This window comes from Podarcis liolepis (assembly GCF_965112155.1).
Source record: "Podarcis liolepis genome assembly, chromosome: 11".
Taxonomy (NCBI): Eukaryota; Metazoa; Chordata; class Lepidosauria; order Squamata; family Lacertidae; genus Podarcis; species Podarcis liolepis.
The window spans coordinates 57,238,746-57,265,758 of record NC_139565.1 but is presented as its reverse complement, the minus strand read 5'-3'; the positions used below and the strand labels follow the sequence as shown (position 1 = coordinate 57,265,758).

General features: G+C 46.0%; 1 protein-coding gene across 1 annotated transcript in view; it reads right to left on the bottom strand.

Annotated features, from left to right (window-relative positions):
* Nucleotides 1-27,013, bottom strand: part of EPG5 (ectopic P-granules 5 autophagy tethering factor) — an 82,807-nt gene that overhangs the window by 5,050 nt on the left and 50,744 nt on the right. Inside the window, exons 27-41 of the mRNA XM_083465650.1 lie at nt 26,613-26,775; nt 25,239-25,381; nt 24,411-24,567; nt 23,065-23,259; nt 20,889-21,102; nt 19,638-19,795; nt 18,006-18,213; nt 14,706-14,781; nt 13,617-13,720; nt 11,972-12,147; nt 10,104-10,289; nt 8,575-8,784; nt 6,465-6,609; nt 5,353-5,595; nt 3,229-3,448 (exon numbers count right to left, since the gene is read on the bottom strand). Of these exons, the coding sequence (XP_083321776.1) occupies nt 3,229-3,448; nt 5,353-5,595; nt 6,465-6,609; nt 8,575-8,784; nt 10,104-10,289; nt 11,972-12,147; nt 13,617-13,720; nt 14,706-14,781; nt 18,006-18,213; nt 19,638-19,795; nt 20,889-21,102; nt 23,065-23,259; nt 24,411-24,567; nt 25,239-25,381; nt 26,613-26,775 (2,598 nt within the window). The remainder of the gene's footprint in view (nt 1-3,228; nt 3,449-5,352; nt 5,596-6,464; nt 6,610-8,574; nt 8,785-10,103; nt 10,290-11,971; nt 12,148-13,616; nt 13,721-14,705; nt 14,782-18,005; nt 18,214-19,637; nt 19,796-20,888; nt 21,103-23,064; nt 23,260-24,410; nt 24,568-25,238; nt 25,382-26,612; nt 26,776-27,013) is intronic.

Here is a 27,013-nt window from a genome sequence, read left to right as displayed (position 1 = left end):
ATATTGGAAAGCTGTTACTTTTAAGGAAGGAAACTCAGAAGGGAGGGATTTGGGGAAGTCAACCAAGATGTTTAAAAGGTTGGATTTGTGAAGAATTAAAAGTTTGTTGTTATTGTTTATCTGTTTATTGTCCCCCCCTTTTTTTTTCTTTCTTCTTTTTTCTTTTTCTGTTTTTGTGTATCATTTTGCTTTGTGGTTTGTGTTATCACTGTGGAAAATCTAATAAAATTTATTTAAAAAAAATAAAAATAAAACTGCGGAACTCAGGAGTCAGCAATGGCCGCCAACGTGGATAACTTTAAAAGAGGATTAGAGAAAATCATGGAGAGAGCTATCGATGGCTACTAGCCTCTACAGCTGGAGGCAGCAATGTTCCAGGATATGGGTCCTATCGTTTCCTCCTGCCAAACCTTTTACATCTCCATTATATCCAAAATTCACCATTGTTCCAATCCTACTAACAATTTTAACCATTTACAATGGTTTTTAAGGTAAATTAGAAATTTCCCCCATTCCTACTGGTTTAATAAAGCTTCAAAGGAAGGTTTGGACAATTAATGAGTTGCTGCACCATCAAAGATAAGAGATTTGGACCACATCCCAGATTGGAACGGAATCAGAGGAAGCTGAGCTGATAAAAAGACAGCTGGAAAAAATATATATTAACAAAGCTGTATTCGGCGGATGAAAGTATATGATGTTAGACATGAATGAGAATCACCGACCCAGGGACAAAGAATTATGAAGCGTCAAAATCGAGTTGTGGAAAATATGGAAACAACTAGGAGAAGCAGGACTAGGATGTGGAGATATGCTTCAGAGATCCAGACCGTGGGGCTCTCCGAGAAATTAATAAATACAATTTGGACTATAATTTGATATTTTTTATTTTAGTTTTTTATTTTAACTTTATTATGATTGGATATATTAATTGGATGTTTTTTATTGGAAAATCAATGAAAATGATTTTTTTAAAAAAGAAATTCCCCCCATTCCTTATTAAAACTTTGGTCTTCCTGATTTCTGATTCTTCTGCTCATTTTTGCCATTTCGGCATAATCCATCAACTTAATCTGCCATATACCTGCAGGCAGATGGGAGGTGTCTCTCTCAACCTGGAGGTGTCAGGGATTGAACCTAAAACCTACCAGTTGTGTTCTGACACTGAGCTATGGCCCTTTCCCTAAAAATAAAGCAAGGTTCTAGTCATCAGTGTTCTGATTTAAATAGCAGAAGCTGACTCAACCTAAATGGTTCTCCCAGGTTTCAGGCAGTGATAGTGGCTCCCAGTTCAACCTGGGAGATGTCAGAAGTTGAATCCGGGATCTTCTGCATGCAAGTACATGAAGAGGCATCCCCACAAACAACTGACTGTACTGAGGTCCAGCGCAGAGGGCCTTCTGGAGGTTCCCTCACTGCGAGAAGCCAAACCATAGGGAACCAGGCAGAGGGCCTTCTCGGTAGTGGCACCCGCCCTGTGGAACTCCCTCCCACCAGATGTCAAAGAGAAAAACAACTATCAGACTTTTAGAAGACATCTGAAGGCAGCCCTGTTTAGGGAAGCTTTTAATGTTTGATGCATTACTGTATTTTAATATTGTGTTGGAAGCTGCTCAGAGTGGCTGGGGAAGCCCAGCCAGATGGGCGGGGTATAAATAATAATAAATAATAAAATAATAAAATAATAATAATAATAATAATTATTATTATTATTATTATTATTATTATTATTATTATTATTATTATTATTATTATTTTGAATAGCCAGGAGTGCGGGCAGACAGTTTCCTGAGTCCATCCATCTCTGATCTAGCTACAAAGATTTTAAACATGATCACTGTCCTGCAATTTGCCAACAGAAACCGCACAGCTCTGAGCCACGAGGGCGAACTTCCCCTGCTGGCTATTTTCTAAAGGATTCCAAAAATAACCTCGTCTCTGCCAAAGCCACACTTTCCAAGGCGAAGCACCAGCGCGTGACTGGCAGCCTCACTCACAGCTGGGCTGAATGATGGAGCAATTCTGACGGAACCACAGGCAGGATTAAGTTTCCCTTGTCCATCCTTTGTCCGTCCCAGTCGCCCTCTGGGGATTTAAAGCTTGTGCTGTTAATAACTTGCTATTTAAGCTCTTAAAACACTCCCCACATTCCAGTTTCATTCAGGTGTCATAAGAAAGCTGCAGAGATAGCGCAGGATAGTGCGCACCCCGGAAATGATCTCTTTCAGCTTCTGCCTTCTGGAAGAAGGTAAAAAGGTAAAGGGACCCCTGACCATTAGGTCCAGTCGCGGACGACTCTGGGGTTGTGGCGCTCATCTTGCTTTATTGGCCGAGGGAGCCGGTGTACAGCTTCTGGGTCATGTGGTCAAGCATGACTAAGCCGCTTCTGGCGAACCAGAGCAGCGCACGAAAACGCCATTTACCTTCCCGCCGGAGCGGTACCTATTTATCTACTTGCACTTTGATGTGCTTTCGAACTGCTAGGTTGGCAGGAGCAGGGACTGAGCAACAGGAGCTCATTCCATCGCGGGAATTCAATCCGCCAACCTTCTGATCGGCAAGTCCTAGGCTCTGTGGTCTAACCCACAGCGCCACCCGCGTCCCTCTGGAAGAAGGTACAGGGTTATAAAAACTAGGATTAGCCGCCTGAGAAACAGTTTCTATCCAAATGTGATTTTGGTTTCAAACGCAGTGTAAGGTAGTCTCTATGGGAGTAACCAGGCTGGGATAGCTGGGATAGCAGGCTTGCTGGTTTTTGAATGTCTGATGTAGATTTTTTCAATTTCGTTGTTCTGTATGGGACAATGACAGTAAAGATTATCGTATCGTATTGTAAGGAAAGATTATCCCCATTTTGCAGAGATAACCAGGGTGGATGTGGGAGAGATATGCCCCCATTTTGGAGAGGGTCCTTAAATCCGCCTCAGAGAGGAGACAAACAGCTAAACGGTTTTGGCCCTGCATACCTGAAGGAGTGCTTCCACCCCCATCGTTCAGTCCAGACACTGCGGTCCAGCTCTGAGGGCCTTCTGGCAGTTCCCTCACTGCAAGAAGTGAGGTTACAGGGAACCAGGCAGAGGGCCTTCTCGGTGGTGGCACCCACCCTGTGGAACGTTGACTACCAGTGAGCATTTAGAGAAGAATTTGCCTGGCAATCGGTAGCCAAGGTGAGAAGTTCTGCCCCAAACATCTGTCCTCATCTCCCTCCCGACCACAAGATGTCTGTACCTGGGGAACACCTGTTCCAGCCACTTGCTTAAAGTCAGCACCACTTTCATTTCATTGTCCAGCGTCTGCTTGGCGTTCAACCGCTGAAGAGCATAGACGTAAAGAGTTAGGTAGCCGCCCAGCGAAAGGCACTCCTGCAGGAAGTCTTCGGCCGTGAGTTCGGGGACCTGTAGGGAGGCCACGATCGGGCCCCAGCCCAAATCCTGGCTGAGTGGAGAATCTTTGTACAAAGAGGGAGTTGGGATGGGAGGAAAGAGAAGGAGAGGAAGCACTGTTAGGCTAAAGCGGTCAGAAGACCCAAACGAGACAGAGCTCCAAGATGTTCCTTTAATTCCAAAGCAGTTCCTTTAAATCTGTAAATATCCCTGAGTTCCGACAGAGAACCCAAAGAGGCAAAAGGAGTACAAAATATAGTATGAACGGCGCCAAATGGCACCCCAAAAGGGTCAAATCCGCACTCCGAATAAACCGCCTCTCTAAGAAACAGTACAATTTTACCGTATTTTTCGCACCATAAGACGCACTTTTTCCCTCCTAAAAAGTAAGGGGAAATGTGTTTGCGTCTTATGGGGCGAATGCAGGCGGGAGGCTCTGCTCAGCGCTCCCTTTAAAGAGCTGTGTGGAGCGTGTGTGGGCAGCCCCTTCTCCCTCCTCGGGGGAAAGCCCCCAAGAGTCGCGCACACACTCCGAGCGCTCTTTAAAGGGAGTGTGGCTTTTGCGGGAGGTGGGGGAAGGGACAGAGGGCAGCCCCTCAGTCTCTTCCCCCACCTCGTGGAAAAGCCCCCAAGAGCCGCGCTCCCTTTAAAGGAGGGGCTGCCCTTCTCCCTCCTCCGGGAAAAGCCTGCAAGCTCCATGCGGCTCGTGAAAGGGAGCGCTGGGATGCCTACAGGCTCTGCTCAGTGCTCCCTTTAAATAATTTTTTTCCCCTGGCATTCCCCCTCTAAAAACTAGGTGCATCTTATGGAGCGAAAAATACGGTAAATATGGAGGGAAAAGGTGAATAATTTAGTCCGATTCTGACTACCATGGGGGAGGAACATAAGGAGTGCAGAGAGAAGAAACGCCACGGGGCATCTGCAGCAGCACAACCAGACTCCTCCATCTGCCCCAGCTGCAACAAAACATGTCTCTCCCATATCGGTCTCTACAGCCACCGCAGGCCTTCCAACAGTTTGACCTCAACCCACAAAGGCATACTCTTCTATTGTCTCCCGAGACAGATGGGCGCCAGCTACAATCTTGGGAACATAAGGACTAGAAGCTTGGGTTTTTGTTTAAATACTTAGGTTCTTGGGATGCTGAAACCTGTACACTTACAGCAAAATCCAGGTCCTTTCCTACGCTACAGTTCTATGATTCTATGAGGTATCGTCACAAAGGCAGAAGTCCTTGCACTAAACACAGCCTTTCTCAACCTGTGGGTCCCCAGATGTTGTTGAACTACAACTCCCATCACCCCTAGCTACCAAGGCCAAGGTTGAGAACCACTGCGCTAACAGGACAGCTTCACTGGGTGCAAACCACCATGCCTAGACAGACAGGCAGGGCCATCCTGAGTCGACAGTGAGTCACGAGGAAGGATAGTCAATAGCCTTCCTCTCCATAGCTGTCAACTTACAGATTTGAAAATAAGGGACCAGCAGCCTCGAAAATAAGGGATCAGCAGCCAAAATAAGGGATTTTCCAAGCACAGGTATGTTCAACTTCTGAGCACCTCTGAGCCAAAGGCAGAAAGCCCAGCCAGCAGCCAAATGAAGCCTCAAGTGGTGGTTCCCACAGCACAGCAACCCGGCAAAGGGGATGCAGCAAGGGAAACCACTGTCACCTCTCCACTGGGAAGCACTGAGCAAAGGCGAGTCCCCAGGCAACACGGCCGATTTGATCGGCACAAGACATGCAAGCTCCATTCCCCTGTCGTTCTTAGATTCCTTATTGGGTAAGCAACACAGTTGGAGCCTCCCGCCTCCCTGGCCAGCAGGCAGGGAGGGAGAGGAGCTGCTTCCTTTGAAACCCGGGAAATTTAAGGGACATCATCAATAAGGGACAGCAGCGGGACACGGCGCTGGGATAAGGGACTTTCCCACCAAATAAGGGACGGTTGACACCTATATTCCTCTCTCCCACCTTCGTTAAAATAGGCCGTGACGCAGGCTTCCGTGGTCTCTGCCATGTGCCGGACCGATGCCAGACTCTGGCACGCAGCTGTTAAGAGAGGCATCACCCCTAAGCCGTGCACGGCACCGTCGATCCAGCCTCGCAGACTGACGCGCAGAGACTCTGCCGTGGCGACGCTGGCGTTATTCATCATCATCAGGGCTTCTGTGAAAAGGCTGCTTAAGGCCAAGTGGCGAGACTGCATGTCCGTATCTGCAAAGGCAGCAAGCAAAAGGTTTGTATTTTTTTTTTTAATTAAAAAAATAATAACCAAGCAAAACATTTGAAATCACAGGGAGGAAAGAGGAAGGGTAGATTTTCTGCATAAAGCACTGGGCTGAGATTCATGAGATTTTTTTTTTAAAAAGCCTTTATTAATTTAAATTACACACATATAGAGCGGTACCTCAGGTTAAGTACTTAATTCGTTTCAGAGGTCCGTTCTTAACCTGAAACTGTTCTTAACCTGAAGCACCACTTTAAATAATGGGGCCTCCTGCTGCCGCCCGCGCCGCCAGAGCACAATTTCTGTTCTCATCCTGAAGCAAAGTTCTTAATCCGAGGTACTATTTCTGGGTTAGCGGAGTCTGTAACCTGAAGCGTCTGTAACCCAAGGTACCACTGTATATCACTGTAACAGTTTTCCAAAACAAATTTCTCATAAAATTTACTTAATCAATCAACATCTTTCTTTCTTTTCATATTAAATTTAAACTTTAAACATGTTATTCTATAACATCACATATTTAAATCCTAAGCCTATCTAGTGTTAGCAAGTATTTCTATTTAAATTATCTTAGCATATTTAACTAAATAGTCTTTGAATTTCCTCCATTCCTCCTGGTACTCCTCCTCCTTCTGGTCGCGGACTCTTCCGGTGAGGTCGGCTAGCTCCAGAAAGTCCATCATCTTCATCTGCCATTCCTTATTCCGTATTTTTCCCATACAATCTCATACAAATATTCTAAGCAATAAGTTTTCTAAATCTTTCATAAATCTATTCTTAAATTTCAAGCGGCATATAGAACACCACCCTTCTCTCTGCAACTCCACAAGCCACACACACACAGAGAGAGACCAACCTGGAGGGTTAAAGATGGTAATATCATCCAACAGCTTTGACATCTCTTGCTCCAGAGAAGGCAGGGTTATCTTCCCATTTTGCTCCAGGATGCTGAGGAAATGGACGACCTGGCGAATGTAAGCCCTGCACTTGAGGGTTGCATCCTAGGAAAAGCCAAGGGGAAAACGGTTAGCTTTTCACAGAAGCTGCTCTAAATTTATTTGTTTAGTAAAATTCATACAGCGCTTAATTCTAAGCGCATGCAGTGGTACCTCTGGTTATATACTTAATTCGTTCCGGAGGTCCATTCTTAACCTGAAACTGTTCTTAACCTAAAGCACCACTTTAGCTAATGGGGCCTCCTGCTGCTGCTGCGCCGCCAGAGCACGATTTCTGTTCTCATCCTGAAGCAAAGTTCTTAACCTGAAGCACTATTTCTGGGTTAGCGGAGTCTGTAACCTGAAGCACAGGTAACCTGAAGCGTATGTAACCCGAGGTACCACTGTATATTAAAGCTTCAAAGCGGTTTCCAAAAAAAGGTAAAAATACTAATAAGAACAACTAACAGCAACAACTCAAGACTTTCTATAAGTTAGATTAACAATACAGTTGTGCCTCAGATCTCGAACAGCTTGGCTCCTGAACAAATTGGCTCCCAAACGATCGAAACCCAGAAGTGAGTGTTCCGGTTTCCAAACGATTTTTGGAAGCCGAACGTCCGCCGCGGCTTCCGATTGGCTGCAGGACGTTCCTGTAGCCAATCAGAAACTGTGCCTTGGTTTTCGAATGGTTCCGGGAGTCAAATGGACTACCAGAACGCATTCTGTTCAAAAACCAAGGTACGGCTGCAGATTTATTTAATTTTTTTAAAACCCAGATTAAAACTTGCACCATTCCTGGGTAGCCTTGCCTAAACAAAAATGTTTCTATTTTTTATTTTTTTATTTTGCTTAAAAATGTATATAGGAAGTGCAGTGTAAGCGATGGAAGTCAATCAATGAAATTTTATTAATATTTTCATATTGAGATATTTGTAGAATAAATTTGGAAGAAATTCTTCCAACTTTTCTTCTTTCTTCTTTTGTTTTTTTTATATATGTGTGCTTATCTGAAATATATATATGCTTGTATGTATTTGCAATATTTTGCTTATATTTTGTAATAATTATGTTAAATAAATAAATTAATTTTTAAATTAAAAAAAAAAAAGGTTCTAGCAGACGCCAAAATGTCTTGGTGCCTGCTTGATGTCAATAGTCCGGCAGTTTGAAGGTTTAGTCACTGCCACTAAAAGGTTGAGCCCTTACAAATGCAGAATGGCATTAAAGTAGAGACATCACCTTGCCGACCAAGGTCCATATAGCTAAAGCTATGGTTTTCCCAATAGTGATGTATGGAAGTGAGAGCTGGACCATAAAGAAGGCTGATCGCCAAAGAATTGATGCTTTTGAATTGTGGTGCTGGAGGAGACTCTTGAGAGTCCCATGGACTGCAAGAAGATCAAACCTATCCATTCTTAAGGAAATCAGCCCTGAGTGCTCACTGGAAGGACAGATCCTGAAGCTGAGGCTCCAATACTTTGGCCACCTCAGGAGAAGAGAAGACTCCCTGGAAAAGACCCTGATGTTGGGAAAGATGGAGGGCACAAGGAGAAGGGGACGACAGAGGACGAGATGGTGGGACAGTGTTCTCGAAGCCACCAGCATGAGTTTGACCAAGCTGCAGGAGGCAGTGGAAGACAGGAGGGCCTGGCGTGCTCTGGTCCAGGGGGTCACGAAGAGTTGGACACAACTAAACAACAACAACTAAAAGGTTGAGCCCTTACAAATGCAGAATGGCATTTTGTGGCACCTGTAAGTGCTAATTTAGCTGATTTAAGCTGGCAAGTGGGCACCTATGGGGCGAGGCGATCTCATAGCACAGAAACCACAAGGTGGAGCAGCTCTCTCCTCCCCACCAGGAGGATCGGGGCCGGTTTGGTTGCAGAGTCTTGGGGGAGCCGCAACTATGAGGCAGAATGGAAGGCGAGAGGTGGTGGGGGGAGTCAAATTTTGGCCTCGCACAGAGCGCTGCTGATTTTGGGACCCCAAATTCCGCCGCTGTCCCTACCCACACAGGGCTGTCCTTACCAGATGCATGTGGCTGTCGGAGGAAGCGCCAAAGCCCGCTGACGCCTTGAGCAGCTTGACGATCAGCTCGGCTGCCGGCTCCTTGGCCAGGATGATAGAGGGAGGATAGTGGGTGTTGAAGTAGCCGATGATGCTTTGATAGGACAAAACGCTGACGTGCTGCCAAGGGAGGGAGCTGGTCTGGCCCAGGAGGTTCAGCAGCGGAGACTCCTGACATTTGGGGAGGAAATGGAGATCTCGTTCATGGTTCAGTCAACCAAAGCACCACACTTTGCCTTCAGCTAACCTTTACATGGGATGCGGGTGGCGCTGTGGGTTAAACCACAGAGCCTAGGGCTTGTCAATCAGAAGGTCGGCGCTTCGAATCCCTGCGACGGGGTGAGCTCCCATTGCTCGGTCCCTGCTCCTGCCCACCTAGCAGTTTGAAAGCACGTCAAAGTGCAAGTAGATAAACTGGTACCACTCCGGCAGGAAGGTAAACGGCGTTTCCGTGCGCTGCTTTGGTTCGCCAGAAGCGGCTTAGTCATGCTGGCCACATGACCCGGAAGCTGTACGCCGGCTCCCTCGGCCAATAAAGCGAGATGAGCGCCGCAACCCAAGAGTCGGTCACAACTGGACCTAATGGTCAGGGGTCCCTTTAACTTTAACCTTTACTCAGAGCAGACCTCCTGAAATCAGTGGGCCTAAGGTTGTCATGGGGATTAACTTCAATGGGTATAGAACAGAACACCACAATCCCGTTTCTGAAAAGGAAGTCTTCTTTGCCCATAATACCCTCCTTGCCTTTCCTTTTCAGCCTTGCTGACAACCTCTCAACCTCGCTTGTGCCTTTACCTGACCTGTGGCATACATTCCAGCTAAGCCTCTGCTTATTATTATTAGTAATAATAATAAATTTTAATTTATACCCTGCCCTGCCTGGTTCAAAAACCGGGCTCAGGGCGGCTAACAACAAATTTAAAACACTTAATTATAAAAGCATCATAAAATACAGTATAAAAACATGAATAACAACAGAATTCAAAAATCAATTAGATAATCCCCAGGGCTAGCTGGCTGAATTGGTCCTACTTGGGCCAACGAGGAGGCCAGGGGAGAATTAGCTGTGGGGTCTCAGAGCAGATGATCTTCATAAAAGGGGAGGGGGAGGGAAAGAGAAGGGAAATAAAATTAATTATTGCAGTTTTGAACCCCCCCCCCCAAAAAAAAAAGCATTCAAGAGAGATTTGGGCCCACGAACATTCCCTTTCAAGGACATATTCCAGCCGGGCAAAAGCAATTCTGCAATGTGCACAGCAGGGCCGGTGAGCTGCCATGGCCCAAGGAGAGTCCTGTGGAAAGAGACCTGGAGAGTAGCATCTTCCTGCTGCTGCGGGATATGGAATTTTTCCACGCAACCGTTTGTGCAGCAGAAATCAGTACCAACTTTGGTTGACACAGGAAAACGTCTGAGAAGCTCAATTCAGGGGGGAGGGTCTAGCGGACAACCGTTGGGCGGGGTGGGGGAGCTGCTTAGTCCTGACACATACCTCCCTGGTTATAAGTTGCTCTTCCTTTGCCAGAAGAACCACCATATAAAGCAGGCACACAATCATGTCCTGTGTTCCCGGAGGCGGGTTGGGATTCCATGCGTCAGAGAGGACACTGACCCAGTTGATCTCGCATAGAACCGAGCCCAGGAAGAGGAAGCAGCTTTTGGGACTGCCTCTCTCAACCTGGAAAAGTGAAAAGGAAAGAACAACATATCATTATTTATACCCCGCCCATCTGGCTGGGTTTCCCCAGCCACCCTGGGCAGCTTCCAGCAGGTTATTAAAAACAAGATAAAACATCAAACATTAAAAACTTCCCTAAACAGGGCTGCTTTCAGATGTCTTCTAAAGGTCTGATAGTTGTTTATTTCCTAGACATCTAATGGGAGGGCATTCCACAGGGCAGGTGCCACCACCGAGAAGGCCCTGTGCCTGGTTCCCTGTAACCTCACTTCTATCAGGAAGGGAACCGTTAGAAGGCCCTCGGCGCGGGACGTCTGAAGGGGGAGAGGCCAGAAGGACAGTATTTGGTTTCTCACCCCTCTTCTCCAGGTATACAATTCAGGGAGGGTGCTGGCAAAATTTGGGAATGCCTCCCAGGGGCACTCACCCTGCAGACACGCAGTGGCAGCGGTGGGAAACCTGTCTGATGAGGAACCTTGCTGTTCTGCTCATTGACAAACCCCTATCAGGCATTTGAGGAGCCCATGATTTCCTTGAACACATTTTGAAGAGCACTGCAGGGAGGGAACCACCAGAAGGCCCTCAGAGCTGGACCTCAGTGTCCGAGTTGAACAATGGGGGTGGAGATGCTCCTTCAGGTCTACTGGGCCGAGGCCGTTTAGGGCTTTAAAGGTCAGCACCAACACTTTGAATTGTGCCCGGAAACGTACTGGGAACCAGTAGTAACTAGGATGGGGAACTTCTGGCTCACATACCCTCATTAAACCCACCAGACTTACCCACGTCTTGATCTACTGGGACACATTCGCCATTGTTTGCACTGTTTGCAAACAATGATGCATAAAAAGGTTTCCTGCATGATTCGCCCCCAGATTATAGTGCTGGCCCAAGAATATCGGCCTGTGCCTTGGGACGAGCCTGGCGGCTGTCCAAATTAAGAGGGGGCAATGAAGGAGGTGAGGACAGGTGACCCCACCTAGGCCCGAAGTCACCCTAGGCCTCAAAACCAAATTTCCCCTTTCTCTCTTCTAAAAAACCACAGCTTTTCTCTGCTTTCCTCTGCTTTCTCACAAGATGCTGCTGCATAGGCAAAATGTTACTTTTATCAGTACAAGAAGGCTTCAAAAAGCTCTGTCAATGCCAAGCATAAGCAAGCCTGGGAACTGAGCCTTATCTTACTCTAGTTGCAACACATCTTGGACAGGCTGAAACGCAAGGCTCCTCAACCCCCTTGGCTTCTCAGCCCCCTTTCTTTGGAAGGGTGCCAAGAGTCCCAAAGACAGGAGCTTTCTGTTCATGCTCAGGAAACTCATCATGGGGCAGGGCTCCTGAGGAGGGGGAAAGGGGGGAGGGAACTGGAGGGGAATATATGCTCAGTGCAAATGGCTGTGAACTTGTGCTTATTTGTGAAATTATCACACTAGCTCCTTCTACCAAGCCTGGATGGTAGAAATAAAGCTTTTTCTCTGAAATTATCCCTTGAGTGTCTGTTTTACTCCCATCTCCCTCTCCCCGGGTGCAATGCTTTTCCCACCCGAGGGTAAAGCCTGAAAAGGCTGCACTGTTGCATAACGTGCCCCCTGAATTGCACCGCCTGAAGAGGACAGGGAGCTCCTTCCAAACTTTCTTCCCCGTTCCCCCTCCCTCGCTTTGGTTCTCTATCCAAAGCACCTGCCTCTTACTTTAAAGAATTCTTCCATGAGTTGCCGGTCCGGATGCATCTCCCTCCAGGGAAGGCGGCCAAACTCAGTGTGGAACGTGTAGAGAATGTGCTCTGGCATTTTGGGGGCCGTGCACGTCTCGCAATAGTGCATCAGGTGGAGCCAAAGTGGCCCGTGGTGGCTTGGCAGCAGTTTATCTGGAAAACGGAAATGGCAAATTTAGCCCAGGTTCCTGCCAACCACTTGCCTATAGGAAGCCCACAAGATGTCCCATAGAATCAGATGAGGTAGCCTTTGTCAGGAGCTCAGCCTACACTCGAGTAGGACCCTGGCAGAGACACATGCCCGACTGGCATGTTCTCTGCCTCCTGGTCTTTCGTTCGGGAGCTTCAAACGCTTTCTTCTGCCCGAACATCACAGCGACCGATGCCAACAGACATTGGCACACATAGGGATCTGCAGAGTCTTCGCAGCTTGCGTAACAGACCTCAGCAACTCAGCATTTTGGCTAATCTGCTTTATTTACACACATGGAACACTACAACATGGCTCCCTCTCTCTCTAGCATCAGACAGCAAAGAGAAAAAGGACAAAGGACAATAGTCCCACTTCACGGAACACAGTAACACAAACATCTTGTCTCCGTCACTTCCCACTCGGTGGAGTCAAAACATATACCATCATGTGATAGATAAAAATCCCATGACTGCAATCATGGAGCAGGAATTCTAAAAGCCTTCCCATTGTTGTTGTTTTATCATATGTAGTGGTCTTATAGTAAGGTTAAAGCTTGCTGGGAAATGATATATAATGAAATGAAAAGGATGTTTAAAGTAGTGTTCGTTTAAAAAAACTCAGAAGCTTTTCTCTTGGGAATTATAGGGACAGGACTACCTAAAACGTATTCATGTATGCTACTACAGAGGCTAGAATGTGACTCGCCCCAAAATGGAAAGGAGGAGAAGTCCCAGCAAAGGAAGAATGAGTACAGAAACTTATGGAATATGCAGAAATGGCGGAACTTACCAGAAGAATAAGAAATCAAGATAACTAACTTTTTATAAAAGAATGGAAATGGTTTATTGAATGTTTACAGATAAATTGTAAACAGATAAAAGCACTGGCAGGGTTACTGTAATAACCTGCAGTTTCATAAGAGTATATCTTTAAAGAAGATGAATAAATGAACAAGTTAAGCTAATTTGGATATGCAGATATTAAAAATAAATTTAAGGAACCGCAGAAAGTGGGGGAAGGAAGTCAAGTTTCAAAATGTCAAAATGACTGTAAAATCAGTGAAATGTATAAATAATTTTTTTTTAAAAAAAAAGAAAAAGATGGATGACCCCCACTTTTTTTGCCTTCTCTGATGCATGATGTGTGTGTGTTGCTGTAAAGTTGTTTGAAGACCTTTGAATGGCAAGCAACTAACAAGTTTCTTCATCATCATCATCATAAATAAGCCTCGCCTGTTGGAGAAATTGGGTGGATGAAACCTTCCTGGAAGCATGGATGATTCTATGATTCTGTGGATAGCACAAGTGGGAACGAAAACCACACACAAATAATTTGCAATTCAGAAAAAGGCTAAGGAAGGGAGACATTCATGGCGGGCATGAATATTAAAGGATATATTTAATGGCTGCCAGTATGGACTTTTGCCTACCTTTAAAGTTTTCGTGCAGAACTCCTATGCTGCGTGCGTATAACTGCACCATATTTGAAGCCACAGGTGTGTCGCTCTCCAGCCAGGGGTAACAGGTCTGTTTGCTTGATTAAAGAAGGAGTAGCGGAGAGAGGGAGAGAGGCAAGAGAGATTTTAGACCAGAGCCACTACCCTCCACCTGCTTCCTGGCACCCTGCCGCAATTTCAAGAGGTCAACCAATAAAAGGTTATGAAATTGCCTTGTGCCAATTCAGACCATTGTTGGCCATCTATCCCAGTGTAGCACAGGAAATGCAAAAAGAGAAATACCCAGTATTTAAGAGGAAGCACGCTCATTAAGTAAACATACAATACAGTCGTACCTTGGAAGTCGAACGGAATCCGTTCCGGAAGTCAGTTCGACTTCCAAAATGTTCAGAAACCAAAGTGTGGCTTCGGATTGGCTGCAGGAAGCTACCTGCAGCCAATCGGAAGCCACAGAAGCAGCGTCGGACGTTCGGCTTCCAAAAATGGTTCACAAACCGGAACAGTCACTTCCGGGTTTGCAGCGTTCAGGAGCCAAAACGTTCGAGAACTAAGCTGTTCGAAAACCAAGGTACGACTGTATTCTTAAGCAAGCTGTAGATAAAAACATACATTCATATAATAAGCAAAGAGTGTCCAGGGACCAAAGTTTCTGGATCCAGAGTACAATCCAAGGTTATTTTTTAAAATCTCTTAATAAACACTTGTAATTCTTTCAATTTAGACTATGGAACCTTTTGTAATTGGAGTCACAGAATTGTATCAACTATACATCATTTTCCTCCAGGTATGTTTCATTATTGATTCAGTAAATCACACAGCTGTATCCTATTGCTTTCCTTATTGGCAATTGTGACAGCTTAGTGTTTATTTAAATTTTTTAAAAAGACCATTTTTCTTTCCTTTCCTTTTTTCTATAACTTGCTCATCATTATTAAAATTCAATAAAGCTTTTTTTTCCAAAAAAGAAATAAATGAGGAGCTGACTGATCATCGCAAACAGAATCACACAAATGCCCATTCACAGACACATGGAATGTTTCTGCCCTTCGGCTCCCTCCTCACCTTGCATCTTCTCTCTGCAAAACCAGGATCCAAGGCCTAAAAAGTCTGGTGATGACCAAATGCAAAGAGCGCAGTGCTGGGAAGGAGGGAAAAGCACACATGTGCAACATAGCAATGAGATATTTTCACAGCACAAACATTTAACCACTTTCCCAAAAAGAGGTAAAATCGTAGAACTGTAGAGTTGAAAGGGCCCCAACTTCCTGACTTCCGGGTTGGCGCCATCGCCGAATGGCGGACTCCCTCCGAGCTCCGGAGGGAGTCTGCTTGGCAGGGGCTGGGTCCTACCGCGCCGGCGATGCGGGGACCCTTAAAAACCACGGGCACGGAGCCCGTGGACATGGGTGACTCGACTGGCACCGTTAGCGCCCTCCCGACTCGTGAAGGAGCCTTTTTAAAGGCTTCGGATCGGGTGCCGGGGAGTGGCGTGGTGCTGTGAGTCCTCTGCTTTCCCTGCCGAGCGAAGCCGCATGCCATTCGACGGAGAGCCCTGACTTCTTCCATTGAAAATTCGGGCTACCAACAACAACCCGTGAGTAATTGGGAAACCGGGTTTAAAAGGAGAAAAAAAGATTTTTTTTTCGGATTCGGCACAAGCCGAATTCAAAAAGGAAGTCAGTTCCCCCCCCCTATTGTAAACATTCTAAAACAAGGACTGGGTAACCAAGGTCGAAAAGAGAAGCATATTTTTGATAAAAATTATTAATTCCACAATGGGAAATTATAAGAACTGTGCTGGAGGAGAAGAGTGGAGGGTGAGAAGGAAAAGGTAACCCCCCCTGGGAACCGGGGCGATTTGCAGAGCCTGGTGAAGAGAGACGGAGACTTTGACAGCTGTCAAAGTAGCTGTCAAAGTTGGAGAATATAAAGAGGACTTTGTTATGAGGACTTTGCTGGTTAATTTTGTTACAATTTGCTACAATTTGGATATATACTGTCGAAAATAAGGAACAACAACTTGACTTTTGGATTAGAGGAAACAAAGTTACTGCAATCCCCCTAGAGGGGTTTCGGGACATTACAAGAACAGTCGTAAGTGGAAAAATACTCTGGGATTCGTACAGGACTTGTTATCTTCTGGGAAAGCTGCAAAACTGAAACAGTATTTTGTCTACAGAGGTGTTTATATTAAAGGAGACAATAGAATTTTCTATTGAAGAAAGGAAGGGACTGGACGTAAGTTTCTGTTCCTGAACAACAACAACCTCTGTAGAGGCACCAGATTTCTGAATTAGAACGTTTTAGCGGCTGAACAGGACAAGAAACCTGAGAAAGTGAGGAATAAAAAGAACAAAGGACTGCTACGACATGGAAAGAACAATGGGAGGAGCGGTAAAGATCAAGGAAATTAAAGGCCTTTTTTAGATTGGACGTTTGAAGTTAAATATCATTAAAATAAATAAATTAAAAGAAAACCGGCAAGGTGGAATTGGGGAGAAATCTGGCCATGGATCTGAGACCTCTAGGCTGACAACATACAGACTGATGGACATGGGGAATTCAAACCGGGGAAGGGGGGGAGAGATTTGGAATCCAAAGGCTGTGTAACCATTTTTTGAATCTTTTTATATCTTTTATCTTCTATATCTTTATATAACTTATGTATATCATTTTATTTTGATTGGACGTGTTTAAAAAAGGGAATTCGTGGAAGGAAACTGGGGTGGATCTTGGGGAAAAATCTTTTTTTTCTTTTTCTGTTAACGATGTGGGATGATGGTAAGATTGTATAATTCAAATTGGATAGTGGGTTAAACAAATTAAGTTTTAAACTGGGAGCGAGAGCTTGTAGGACCAAATTAATGAAAGGGGAATACAGTTGGGAGGGGGAGGGGGGAGTCCCAGAAAGTCGGCAATGAAAGTAAGGTTTTAAGTGTATTTTATCTTTTCTTTTCTTTGCATTTCTATATCTTTTGTGTTCTGGAAAATTTAATAAATATGATTATTTTTTTAAAAAAAAAGAAAGGGCTCCAACTTCCTGCAATGCAAAAAACAAAAGTTGGGACTATGTGTTGTCAGCAACTTCAGCAGCCAAAGTTTTAGCTGATGCTGCTTCTTTTAATTAAAGCAAGTCCTTAAGACTGCAAAAACAAGTACAGTCGTACCTTGGTTGTCAAATGGAATCCGTTCCAAAGTCCGTTCGACTTCCAAAAACCTTCGACAACCAAGGTGCAGCTTTCGATTGGCTGCAGGAGCTCAGTTAGAAGATGCGTCGGCCATTCGGGTTCCAAAGAACATTCGCAAACCGGAACACTCGCTTCCAGGTTTGTGGCGTTCGGGAGCCAAAACGTTCGACTCGCAAGGTGTTCGGGATCCAAGGTACGACTGTACACAGGGGAGTGTGGAATGCCAGTGACCTCTCGGAAGCCAGCAAAACAGTATGCCGAGAAACCAGGAGATAGAGATAAAAGATTCTCCAGTTTGTTGATATTAGACAAAAGCAGGATCTCATTAGCCGCTGGAGAGATGATAAAAAACTTTGGGTGGTTTCCTAGAATCTGCATGGGAGTTGGGACACACTTTTAATTTGGAAATCTGCCATGATGGAAGTCAAGACTGAGCTGCAGATAAATAGTCATAGGGGGAGATGAGCCTTTAATATTTTCAGTTTGATTTGGTAAACCTCCCCTGGAAAGACTAATGTTTGATGCAATCGGTCTGGGAAAATCAATGAGCAGACGCCTAAACTTGATTTCATCAGAAATGAGTGAAGATGGCGGCTGCCAGCAGCGAAAAGACCTTTGGATTGATTCGGCAGAAACACCAGCGTGTGAAGAGATGCTGCAAACTTATAGAGGGGAATCATAGACATAAAATCCACACAGAAACACATCATTGCTTGTTTCAAGTCGCTTGTTGAAACAACTCAGAGGCCGTGAAAGAAGGAAGGGTAACAACAGGAAGAATTAGAGGAACTACTGGAAATGACTATGAAAAGCAGTAGAGATATGAGATGATCAGAACCCTCCGAACTTGAAGCATGGGAAGCGCCATTAAAAAAATTATAATTTGCCATAATATTTGGATTATTTGATATGTATATGTATAATTTGGAATATTTAATGTGATTTGATTCGGTTGGTAAAATGGAAAATTTGATAAAAATGAATTTAAAATAAAAAAGAAACCAGGAGATAGCAAAACACATTTTCAACCGGGGGGGGGGGGAGAGAGAAGGGCAAAAAGGGAGGCAGCCACAATGGCAGCAGTCGCCTTACGTGGCATGATGCCAGCCTCCCAAAACACAGGGAACTCAGGACGGCCGTGCCAGTTTTCCTTACACTCTTGCCTGTGTGTTACCTTCCAGAGTCCTGCCGCTGCCAACTGGCTCTCGTGCCAAGTTGGCGACTTCCGAGTCCACCAGGCGGTTGACGAGATACTCGGCGAAGCAGGTCACTTCAGCTATGTAGGGAGCCCACTTGGAGAACAGGCCAAAGCTCCGGAAGTCTTGCGAAGACAAGCGCAGCTTGAGGAAGTAGTCGGAAAGCCAGTCAATCGTCTCCATGACCTGCAAAGGAAGAAAGCTGTGAGGCCTGGGAAGATGTACAAAGCAGATTATGGCTCGTCGTCCCAGACAGAGAGCTTGGGAAACTTTGGACGACCTCCTGTAGGCGACCCAGAGATTTACCAGTAGATTCCGGCCTGCCACCTGTCTAGCTGTGCCTTAGATGATGCATCGTAACAGCGTCACTCAAGGAAATAAGAAACTGCCTTAGGCTGCCACACACCAGAGTTCCATCTAGCAGCTAAATATCAATCAATCAATGTTTATTACGGCAAACAGCCCGCATATTAAACCAGAACTTCTGCATAATTTTCTACGTAAGCAATAAAAACGATTGATATGGGATTTAACAATCAATATACTAATGGAATGTACTTGAAATATGCGTCCAGAGAGAATAAAACGCCATAAAAGTTTAAAAGAGTAAGAGATTTAACTAAGAACTGTAGCGGTTTATGACGATTTATGCAGCTATGTATTCTTTTGCTTTCTTTGACTTACGGCTATTGCACAAAATCTAGCTATATTTCTAGTGACGTACGAATTCTGGCCGGACAAGAGGTAAGTTAAATAGCATTCCTCTGTCCTCCCTGACACTTTTCATACAAGGGGCATTATGAGAGAGGCTCTGGAATCTGAATAAAATATACATTGAAATAGAACACGGCTCACTGTTTTTATGTGACCACTCTTACATGGACAGATCCAGAATGTTTCTGTATCTACCTTCCAAAAGAACAGATGGCAGGACGTCAAGTTTCCAGCGGCTAAATAGCATTTGCCTTGACGGAACAAGGGCAGAGGGTCATTGAAGCCTTGCTACACGCAGATCCTTTTAAATACCCTCCTTCCTACTTAATCATAGACATGTAGTGCCTGTGCTTTAAGCTTGAAGTTACCAGCATGGTAAAGGTAAATGACCCCTGACCATTAGGTCCAGTTGTGGCCAATTCTGGGGTTGTGGTGCTCATCTCGCTTTACTGGCCAAGGGAGCCGGCGTACAGCTTCCAGGTCATGTGGCCAGCATGACTAAGCCGCTTCTGGCGAACTAGAGCAGCGCACGGAAATGCTGGTACCTTCCCGCCAGAGTGGTACCTATTTATCTACTTGCACTTTGACGTGCTTTTGAACTGCTAGGTTGGCAGGAGCAGGGACCGAGCAACAGGAGCTCACCCCGTCACAGGGAATCGAACCGCCGACCTTCTGATCGGCAAGTCTTCGACTCTGTGGTTTAACCCACAGCGCCACCCGCGTCCCACCAGCATGGTACCCATGGGCTAAATGGTGTTTTGGGGGACATTCCCTGGAGCACATGAAACCTCAGACTAGATCCTTCCTGCATGAAAGAAAGATGCTCCACTATTGAGCTGTAGCCTTTCACCTTGTTCGCGAGGAGATCGCATCGCAACGCTACACCAACTGCCCACCTGATCTGCAGATAAAAACAGCTGCACAGAAGTTTGCAGCACCATGTTTTCGCCGGCGTTCTCCTTCCCAGCATCTGTCTTCGCAGCCACAGAGCCGCAGCCCAAGGCTTTCAGGGACACGTTCCAGCAGTCAGGGCTCAGGAGCTGATCCGAGGAACCTGAGGGGGCAGGCCCAGAGCAGATTGTCCAAGTAACAGGTGCCAATAACCAGAAATCACAGGAGAGCAGGAGTCGGAAACTGTCGGCCCTCAGGTCAAATGTGGCCCACCTCCCAATTTGGCCCATGAGGCCATTTCGCTCAAAACACACCCAACATGTCTCATGCCCATCCTTATATTTGACATAAGGGGTGGGAAGGTAGAGACAAAGTTGGATCAGCTGTGAAGGCGATCCCTTCTGTAAAGCAGGGTTAAACTCACAGGGCGTAGGCGGCCAGTTTTACCCTGCCAGATCGGCTGTGCGGCCGAGTTTTCCAGGGGGCTGGGGCTCAAGGGCAAGGCCAACTAGTGGTGAAAAGAGCTTCGCCAGCCCTCTGATTGGTGAAATGCCAAGTGCAGGGCTGGCAAAGTCCCCCCGCACTGCAGATCCCATGTCCCTGACTACCAGCCATGTGCCAAGCACTCTTAAGGATGTAAGGTGATTGACAGGTGGTTTGTCCCACTTCAACATTGGTCCACAGGGGTGGCCCGCCAAGCCAAAAAGGTGCCCGTCGCTGCATTGGGTGGGGCTTAGTATAAGCTAACCAGTGTGGAGGATAGCTCAGTGGGTAGAGCATGAAACTCATAAATCTCAGGGTCCTGGGTTCAGGCAGAAAGATTCCTGCATTGCTGGGGGTCGGACTAGATGACCCTCGTGGTCCCTTCCAACTCTACAATCTATAATGCTATGTGTTTCGCAGAAGGTCCACAAGAGACCAAGAAAAGACTGGAGCATCTTAACTTTCGTTCTCTTCTTTTTCTAAGGAACAATCGCAAAAATAAGTCCTAAAATGTAAGAAAGCTGAGCAGCACCTCTTTGTTTGCGTATGATTAGTGTGCATCTATACAGGCCACAGAAATCTGCTTTTTCTCCTTGCAAGGTATGAAGTGTTTCAGGGCAGGGGACCTTACATCTATCCCACACATGCAGACACACCCACACAAAAGGTGGGACCAAATTTCAGTGGAAGCGGTGCAATTCAGCTGTTTTGAAACTGGTGGCTGAATTCGGCCAGCTGGGAAACTCTCAGGTAGTGCCCCACCAGGTACTTACTTTCCATGAGCAGCCGCAGGTAGCTGCTGTAGTGGTCGGGGAACTGGTACTGGAGAAGGCAAGTCCAGTGCTTGCAGAAGATCGAAAAAGGCATCAGAAGGTCTTCCTCGGGCTCCAGGCCACAGGCTTTGAGCGCCAAGTGGATGGACTCCAGAAGTCTGGTCCGCTCAGAGAGCGGGGGTTTTGAGCTGTGCAGCCACCGAGGGAGGTCAAACTGGAAGAGGAAAAGGAGGAAGAGCATTGTGACGTTAACATATGAGAGAGTGCTGGAGGTGAAATAATTAAACAGGTTGCCCAGTCAGGAGCACTGGAGTCAGAGGGACTCTAAAACCAGCTCTGGGAAGGGCGAAGAGGGGAGTTGGGTGGGAGTTGGGTGGTTGGTTGGAGTGGGAGTGAACTGGGATAGAGTCTGTGGGTAGGTTGAATTAGTTTAGTGAAATAGGCTGAGTCAGGAACAGTTGGGGGCTAGGCAGACAAGTAAATATCTGAGAGGTGGTTTAGTGAGTGAGAGCAGGTAGCAAAAATAGGTCTGGATAGGCACCCCAATATTGTAATTGACTGATACCGTTTATGAAACCACACGCTTGTTAAACTGCAATAAATAAACAGAAGTTTATGTTTCAATTTAACCCTGACTGGACTCGGTAGTGTCCCAGGTAGGGCCTGGGTGGTGGCAGCGAGAAATAAAGTGGTGGCACAGGGATCAATAGATGGTGAAACGTCTGGGGACCCTGTGTGATCGCCACAAGCAGTTGCACAAAGAGCTTTGAGGATGGAGCTGGGGGGGACTGGGAGATCTGAGAAAGGAAGTAGTGAGCATAGTTCTCCAGCACCTGAAGGGCAACCTTCAGGAAAAGAAGTAATAAATAGGAATCTGTCTGCCCCTTCAAAATGAACGTGTGAAAGAGGGCCGCTGCAGCCAAACTGTTGCTGATCAGAGCTTACACATTACCTCCTCTATTGCCCCATCTACTCGGGCTTTAGAGACGCATTGCTGCAAATTATATCCAACTCTATAACCAATCCTGAAGATAGAGTAAAATTCTTGTTAGTTGATGCAAACCCACGTATTACCCATGTGGTAGCGGTTTTTGTGATGGCCATGAAAGCCAGGGAAAGATTTATGGATGACAATGTAAAGACCCCTTCATCGTCTGTTTAACTCGTTGCTTGTTTTCCCTCTCTTTTTATTTTGTGGGATGAAGGTATTTGTTGGCATAGTACCTAATGAATTTTAATATTTTTAACTATTGTTGTGTTGATGTTTGTGTACAGGCATGGTCCTCACAATAAACGGATTTGTTGTTGTTGTTGCTGCTGATCAGAGGCATAAAACAAGTTGGGAGACCCTGAATATTTATTAGATTCCAGTTTCTCTCTCTTCTCCTTATGTTCAAAACATAAGTTAACAATGATTAGGGATACAAAAAAAAAGAACTTCACAATCCAAGGAGAGCAGTAGCGAAGATGCGAGCATGCATTCTGGATTTCTTAATGCTAGCTGCGTATGCCCCAAACAGTAAGCCACGGCTTGTTCGAACCATGGTTTACTGAACAAACCAGGGGCAGCCTTGCAGACGAGCAAAGAAACCATGGCTTGTTTTGCCTACTGTTGGTTTCATTTACTCACTGCTCTTGCCTTGGGTCTCTGAAGCCAGGCAAGCACCTGGAGATGGGCAACAAATCAAACCAGAGTTACTCCCAGGGTAGCGTGTTTGGACATAACGAGAAACTATGGCTCACACAAGCTGAGATTTGTAAGTAAACTTCAATTCTAATGTTCTGGTTTGTGGGCCACAAGCAAACCATAGCTAGTTCGAAATAGCAAACCGTCATTCAGGTGTTAAAGCAAACCACAGATAAGCTAAACAAGCCCATTACAAGTTTAGTGTAATGGGGAATCAGGCCACTGATTAAGAGTGTGGGATGTTCCATCTACACTAGCCTGGAAGAAGCTGGACATTCGCTTTGTATTGCTATGCTGGAACGTCTTAGCACAGTAAGCCTCCAAACCACAGGTTAAAGGAGTACATTTCAGTAACATTGTCTAGCTTGGCTGTACTTGCATTAACGTTCTTCCACCCTCTGTGCACCCACAACAAACACTTCAAAAAGGGAAATCCTTGCAAAATCAACTTTCCAGGTCATAAAAAGGAGAACTTTGAGAGCCTCTTGCCTTTGTGAGCAGCATGAAAATGACATCACTGTTGTCGTCGCCAAGGAAAGACACAACTTTCTCATACAAGCTGACAAATTCTCCTGGGGAGGCAACAGGAGTGAAGTAAGGAGACAGGAGGGTGCAGAGCCTCCGATTCTTCAGGATTGTTTGCAGCACCGGCTTGCATTCCGATTTGGTTCCGGAGATGAACACCTGGAAAGAGACTTAGATCTAGGGGTTTGTTCAGCAAAGACACAGCACAGCAAGACCCTTCCGTATTCTGCTTGGCTTTGCCACAGCTCATCTACACTTGGACTACGAAGCATCAGTCTTCAGTTCAAGTCTCTGTTAATAGATATACCTGCACTTAAGTGAAGACCAAAGACAATTTTACACAAGGGCCTTGGACAAGACCTATTAATGGGCCTTAGAAAAGTGAATGGAAACCGAGCGAGGTCCCAACCAAAGAATGGCAACTTAAATTGATGGGATATGCACAGCTTGCAGATTTAACATATAGAAAAAGAGAACAATAAGAATATACGTTTAAAGAAGACTGGGAAACGTTTACTGATTATTTGGGTGAAAGTTATGTACATTTAAAAACACTGGTAGCATTAAGATAAGTTCAACAGTGTAAGTGAGTTTTGATGCTGTAACAATGGATTATTGAATGGTTTAGTTCATGTAAAATATGCAGGGATGTATGGTATGCAAGGAACATGGGTGGCGCTGTGGGTTAAACCACAGAGCCTAGGACTTGCCAATCAGAAGGTCGGTGGTTCGAATCCCCGCAACGGGGTGAGCTCCCGTTGCTCGGTCCCTGCTCCTGCCAACCTAGCAGTTCAAAAGCACATCAAAGTGCAAGTAGATAAATAGGTACTACTCCGGTGGGAAGGTAAACGGCATTTCGGTGCACTGCTCTGGTTCGCCAGAAGCGGCTTAGTCATGCTGGCCACATGACCCGGAAGCTGTACGCTGGCTCCCTCAGCCAATAAAGCGAGATGAGTGCCACAACCCCAGAGTCGTCCGCGACTGGACCTAATGGTCAGGGGTCCCTTTACCTTTACTTATGGTATGCAAAATGAACCATGGAAAGAGAAGAAGGGAAGTCATTGATTTAAGGTTGTCTAAATGATGATCTTGAAATGTAAATTAGAAAAACTTAATAAAAACTATTTTTAAAAAAGGGAAAAAAGAAAAGTGGTGTAGATCCTCACTTCAAACTTATTTATGAGGTTTAATTTCATTCATGGCTGCATGGGTATCATCAAGGAGGTGGTAAGGAGGTGTAAGTTAGGCCTAAAGTGTCCATGAAAACATTTGCAACAAGCAAAAATGAATTCTAGGCAAGACCAGCTTACTTGGCCAAGGATCTCAATGCAGGAGGTGAAGAACTGCCTCGTAGGCGGATGCCGTTGTGTTTCGTCACAGACAAATCCCACCACAGCAAAGAACAAGTCGATCCCGACTCTGTGAATCCCGGGCGTAGACTGAAGCTTGTAGATATTTATCAAAGCTCTGTGCAAAACCAAAGTAGGAAACGTATTATGCAGGAAGCCACACTGCAGCCATTCAACCTGCTACCCATTCTGGGAAGTTCTTTGCATGATCAGATATCCCTTAATAATAAAATTTTGCATGATGGTTCTCAAGATGAAGGAAGTTTCCATCTATGTTTGGGATACATTAAAAGCGGCTTTTTAGAATACATTTGAAGGGGCTGTGGTATGAATGAGGAGAGGCTACAAAGAACCAAGACCAGGACTGAACCTTGAACAGAGTTCTTTGGGCCCTGCCCACGGCCTGATGAACAAAGGTACAGTGGTACCTCTGGTTACGTACTTAATTCGTTCCGGAGGTCCATTCTTAACCTCAAACCTGAGGTACCACTTTAGCTAATGGGGCCTCCCGCTGCTGCCACGCAATTTCTGTTCTCATCCTGAAGCAAAGTCCTTAACCCGAGGTACTATTTCTGGACTAGCGGAATCTGTAACCTGAAGCGTATGTAACCCGAAGTTACCACTGTATTTTGCTTTATCCCACCAAACAGATTTTGAGCTAGATTCCAGTTGTATGCCTGAAGTTTCCAGCACTGGACATCATCAGGACCAGAGAAGCATGACCCGAGAGAGAGAGAGAGAGAGAGAGAGAGAGAGAGAGAGAGAGAGAGATATGCCCCAGCAACTTACGTTATAAAGTTTTCCATATGCACAGCGGCTTCCACCACACTCAGAGAAGGGGGCTGAGAGGCCTCTGCTTGCAGCTGCTTCACTTCCTTCTTCAGAGCATGAAGCTGCTGACTGATGGCTTCGTTTTTGTGCTTCCCTTCAAACTTAAAGAGGGAACAGATAGTTACAGCAGGGCCCATACAAGGCCTACAGCATCACAGAAGCCCAGAATGTGACTCTTGACACAGAAACTCCCCCTGGAATTTTTAGAGCAAGTATCTAGTATCCATAGGCATAAGGAAGAAAGTGTGTTCATGTGTGTGTTGTGGGGATCAGAGTGTTGGACTGGGACCTGGGAGACCAGATTTCAACTCCCCAACTCACCCATGAAGCTTACTGGCTCCCAGTACGTTTCCGAGCACAATTCAAAGTATTGGTGCTGACCTTTAAAGCCCTAAACAGTCCTGTATATATGAAGGAGCATCTCCATCCCCATCGTTCAGCCAGGACACTGAGATCCAGCGCCGAGGGCCTTCTGGCAGTTCCCTCACTGCGAGAAGTGAGGTTACAGGGAACCAGGCAGAGGGCCTTCTCAGTAGTGGCGCCTGCCCTGTGGAACGCCCTCTCACCAGATGTCAAAGAGAACAACAACTACCAGACTTTTAGAAGACATCTGAAGGCAGCCCTGCTTAGGGAAGCTTTTAATGTTTGATACTGTATTTTAATATTTTGTTGGAAACTGCCCAGAGTGCTGGGGAAGCCCAGCCAGATGGGCAGGGTATAAATAATAATAAAATTATTATTATTTATTATTATTATTATGACGCGGGTGGCGCCTGTGGGTTAAACCACAGAGCCTAGGGCTTGCCGATCAGAAGGTCAGAGGTTCGAATCCCCGCAACGGGGTGAGCTCCTGTTGCTCGGTCCCTGCTCCTGCCAACCTAGCAGTTCGAAAGCACATCAAAGTGCAAGTAGATAAATAGGTACCACTACAGCGGAAAGGTAAACACCGTTTCCGTGCGCTGCTCTGGTTCGCCAGAAGCGGCTTAGTCATGCTGTCCACATGACCCAGAAGCTGTACGCCGGCTCCCTTGGCCAATAAAGCGAGATGAGCACCGCAACCCCAGAGTCGGTCACGACTGGACCTAATGGTCAGGGGTCCCTTACCTTTACCTATTATTATTACTACTACTACTACTAGGTGATGCTGGACCAGTCCCTTGGGGGTTCCCCAGCTAGTTCCTCCCACCATCCCTCTGCGTCCAACCAGTCTAGGAAACTGCTAAGTTGAATACAACCCCTGTACTCAACAACCCACCCCATAGCGCATAGAAATGAGGGTCTGGGGCTGGCCGAGGACCTCAAACTGTAGAAGGGAGAGGTGTCGGTTCCAACCTGGATTGTCACAAGAGCTGCTCCCTGGCAACTTTTCCCAGAGCTGCCCCGACACTCCAGCTGGTGAGTAACTTGCTCTTCTCTGTTGGTGTAAAGTTTTGGCAGCGTGTCCAGGATCTCGCTGTTGAAAGCAACTTGCTGGGACTCTCGGAGCGCCGCAGACCTGAAAAATTAACAACGGCAGCAACCCATACATTAACCAAAATAATAATAATAACAGAGCTCTCCTCAAACGTTTAGGCTAGCAGGCACACAGAATTCTTATTCTAGCCATGGATACTGCATATAAGAAAGAAGAGGGGAAAGTGATGCTCCCAAAGGTTTGTGTGCAGCACCCAGAGCGCCTAACACAGGCCTGCGGCAGGGTTACTCCCTGTCCAAAGGAAGAGAGGGAGGAAGCA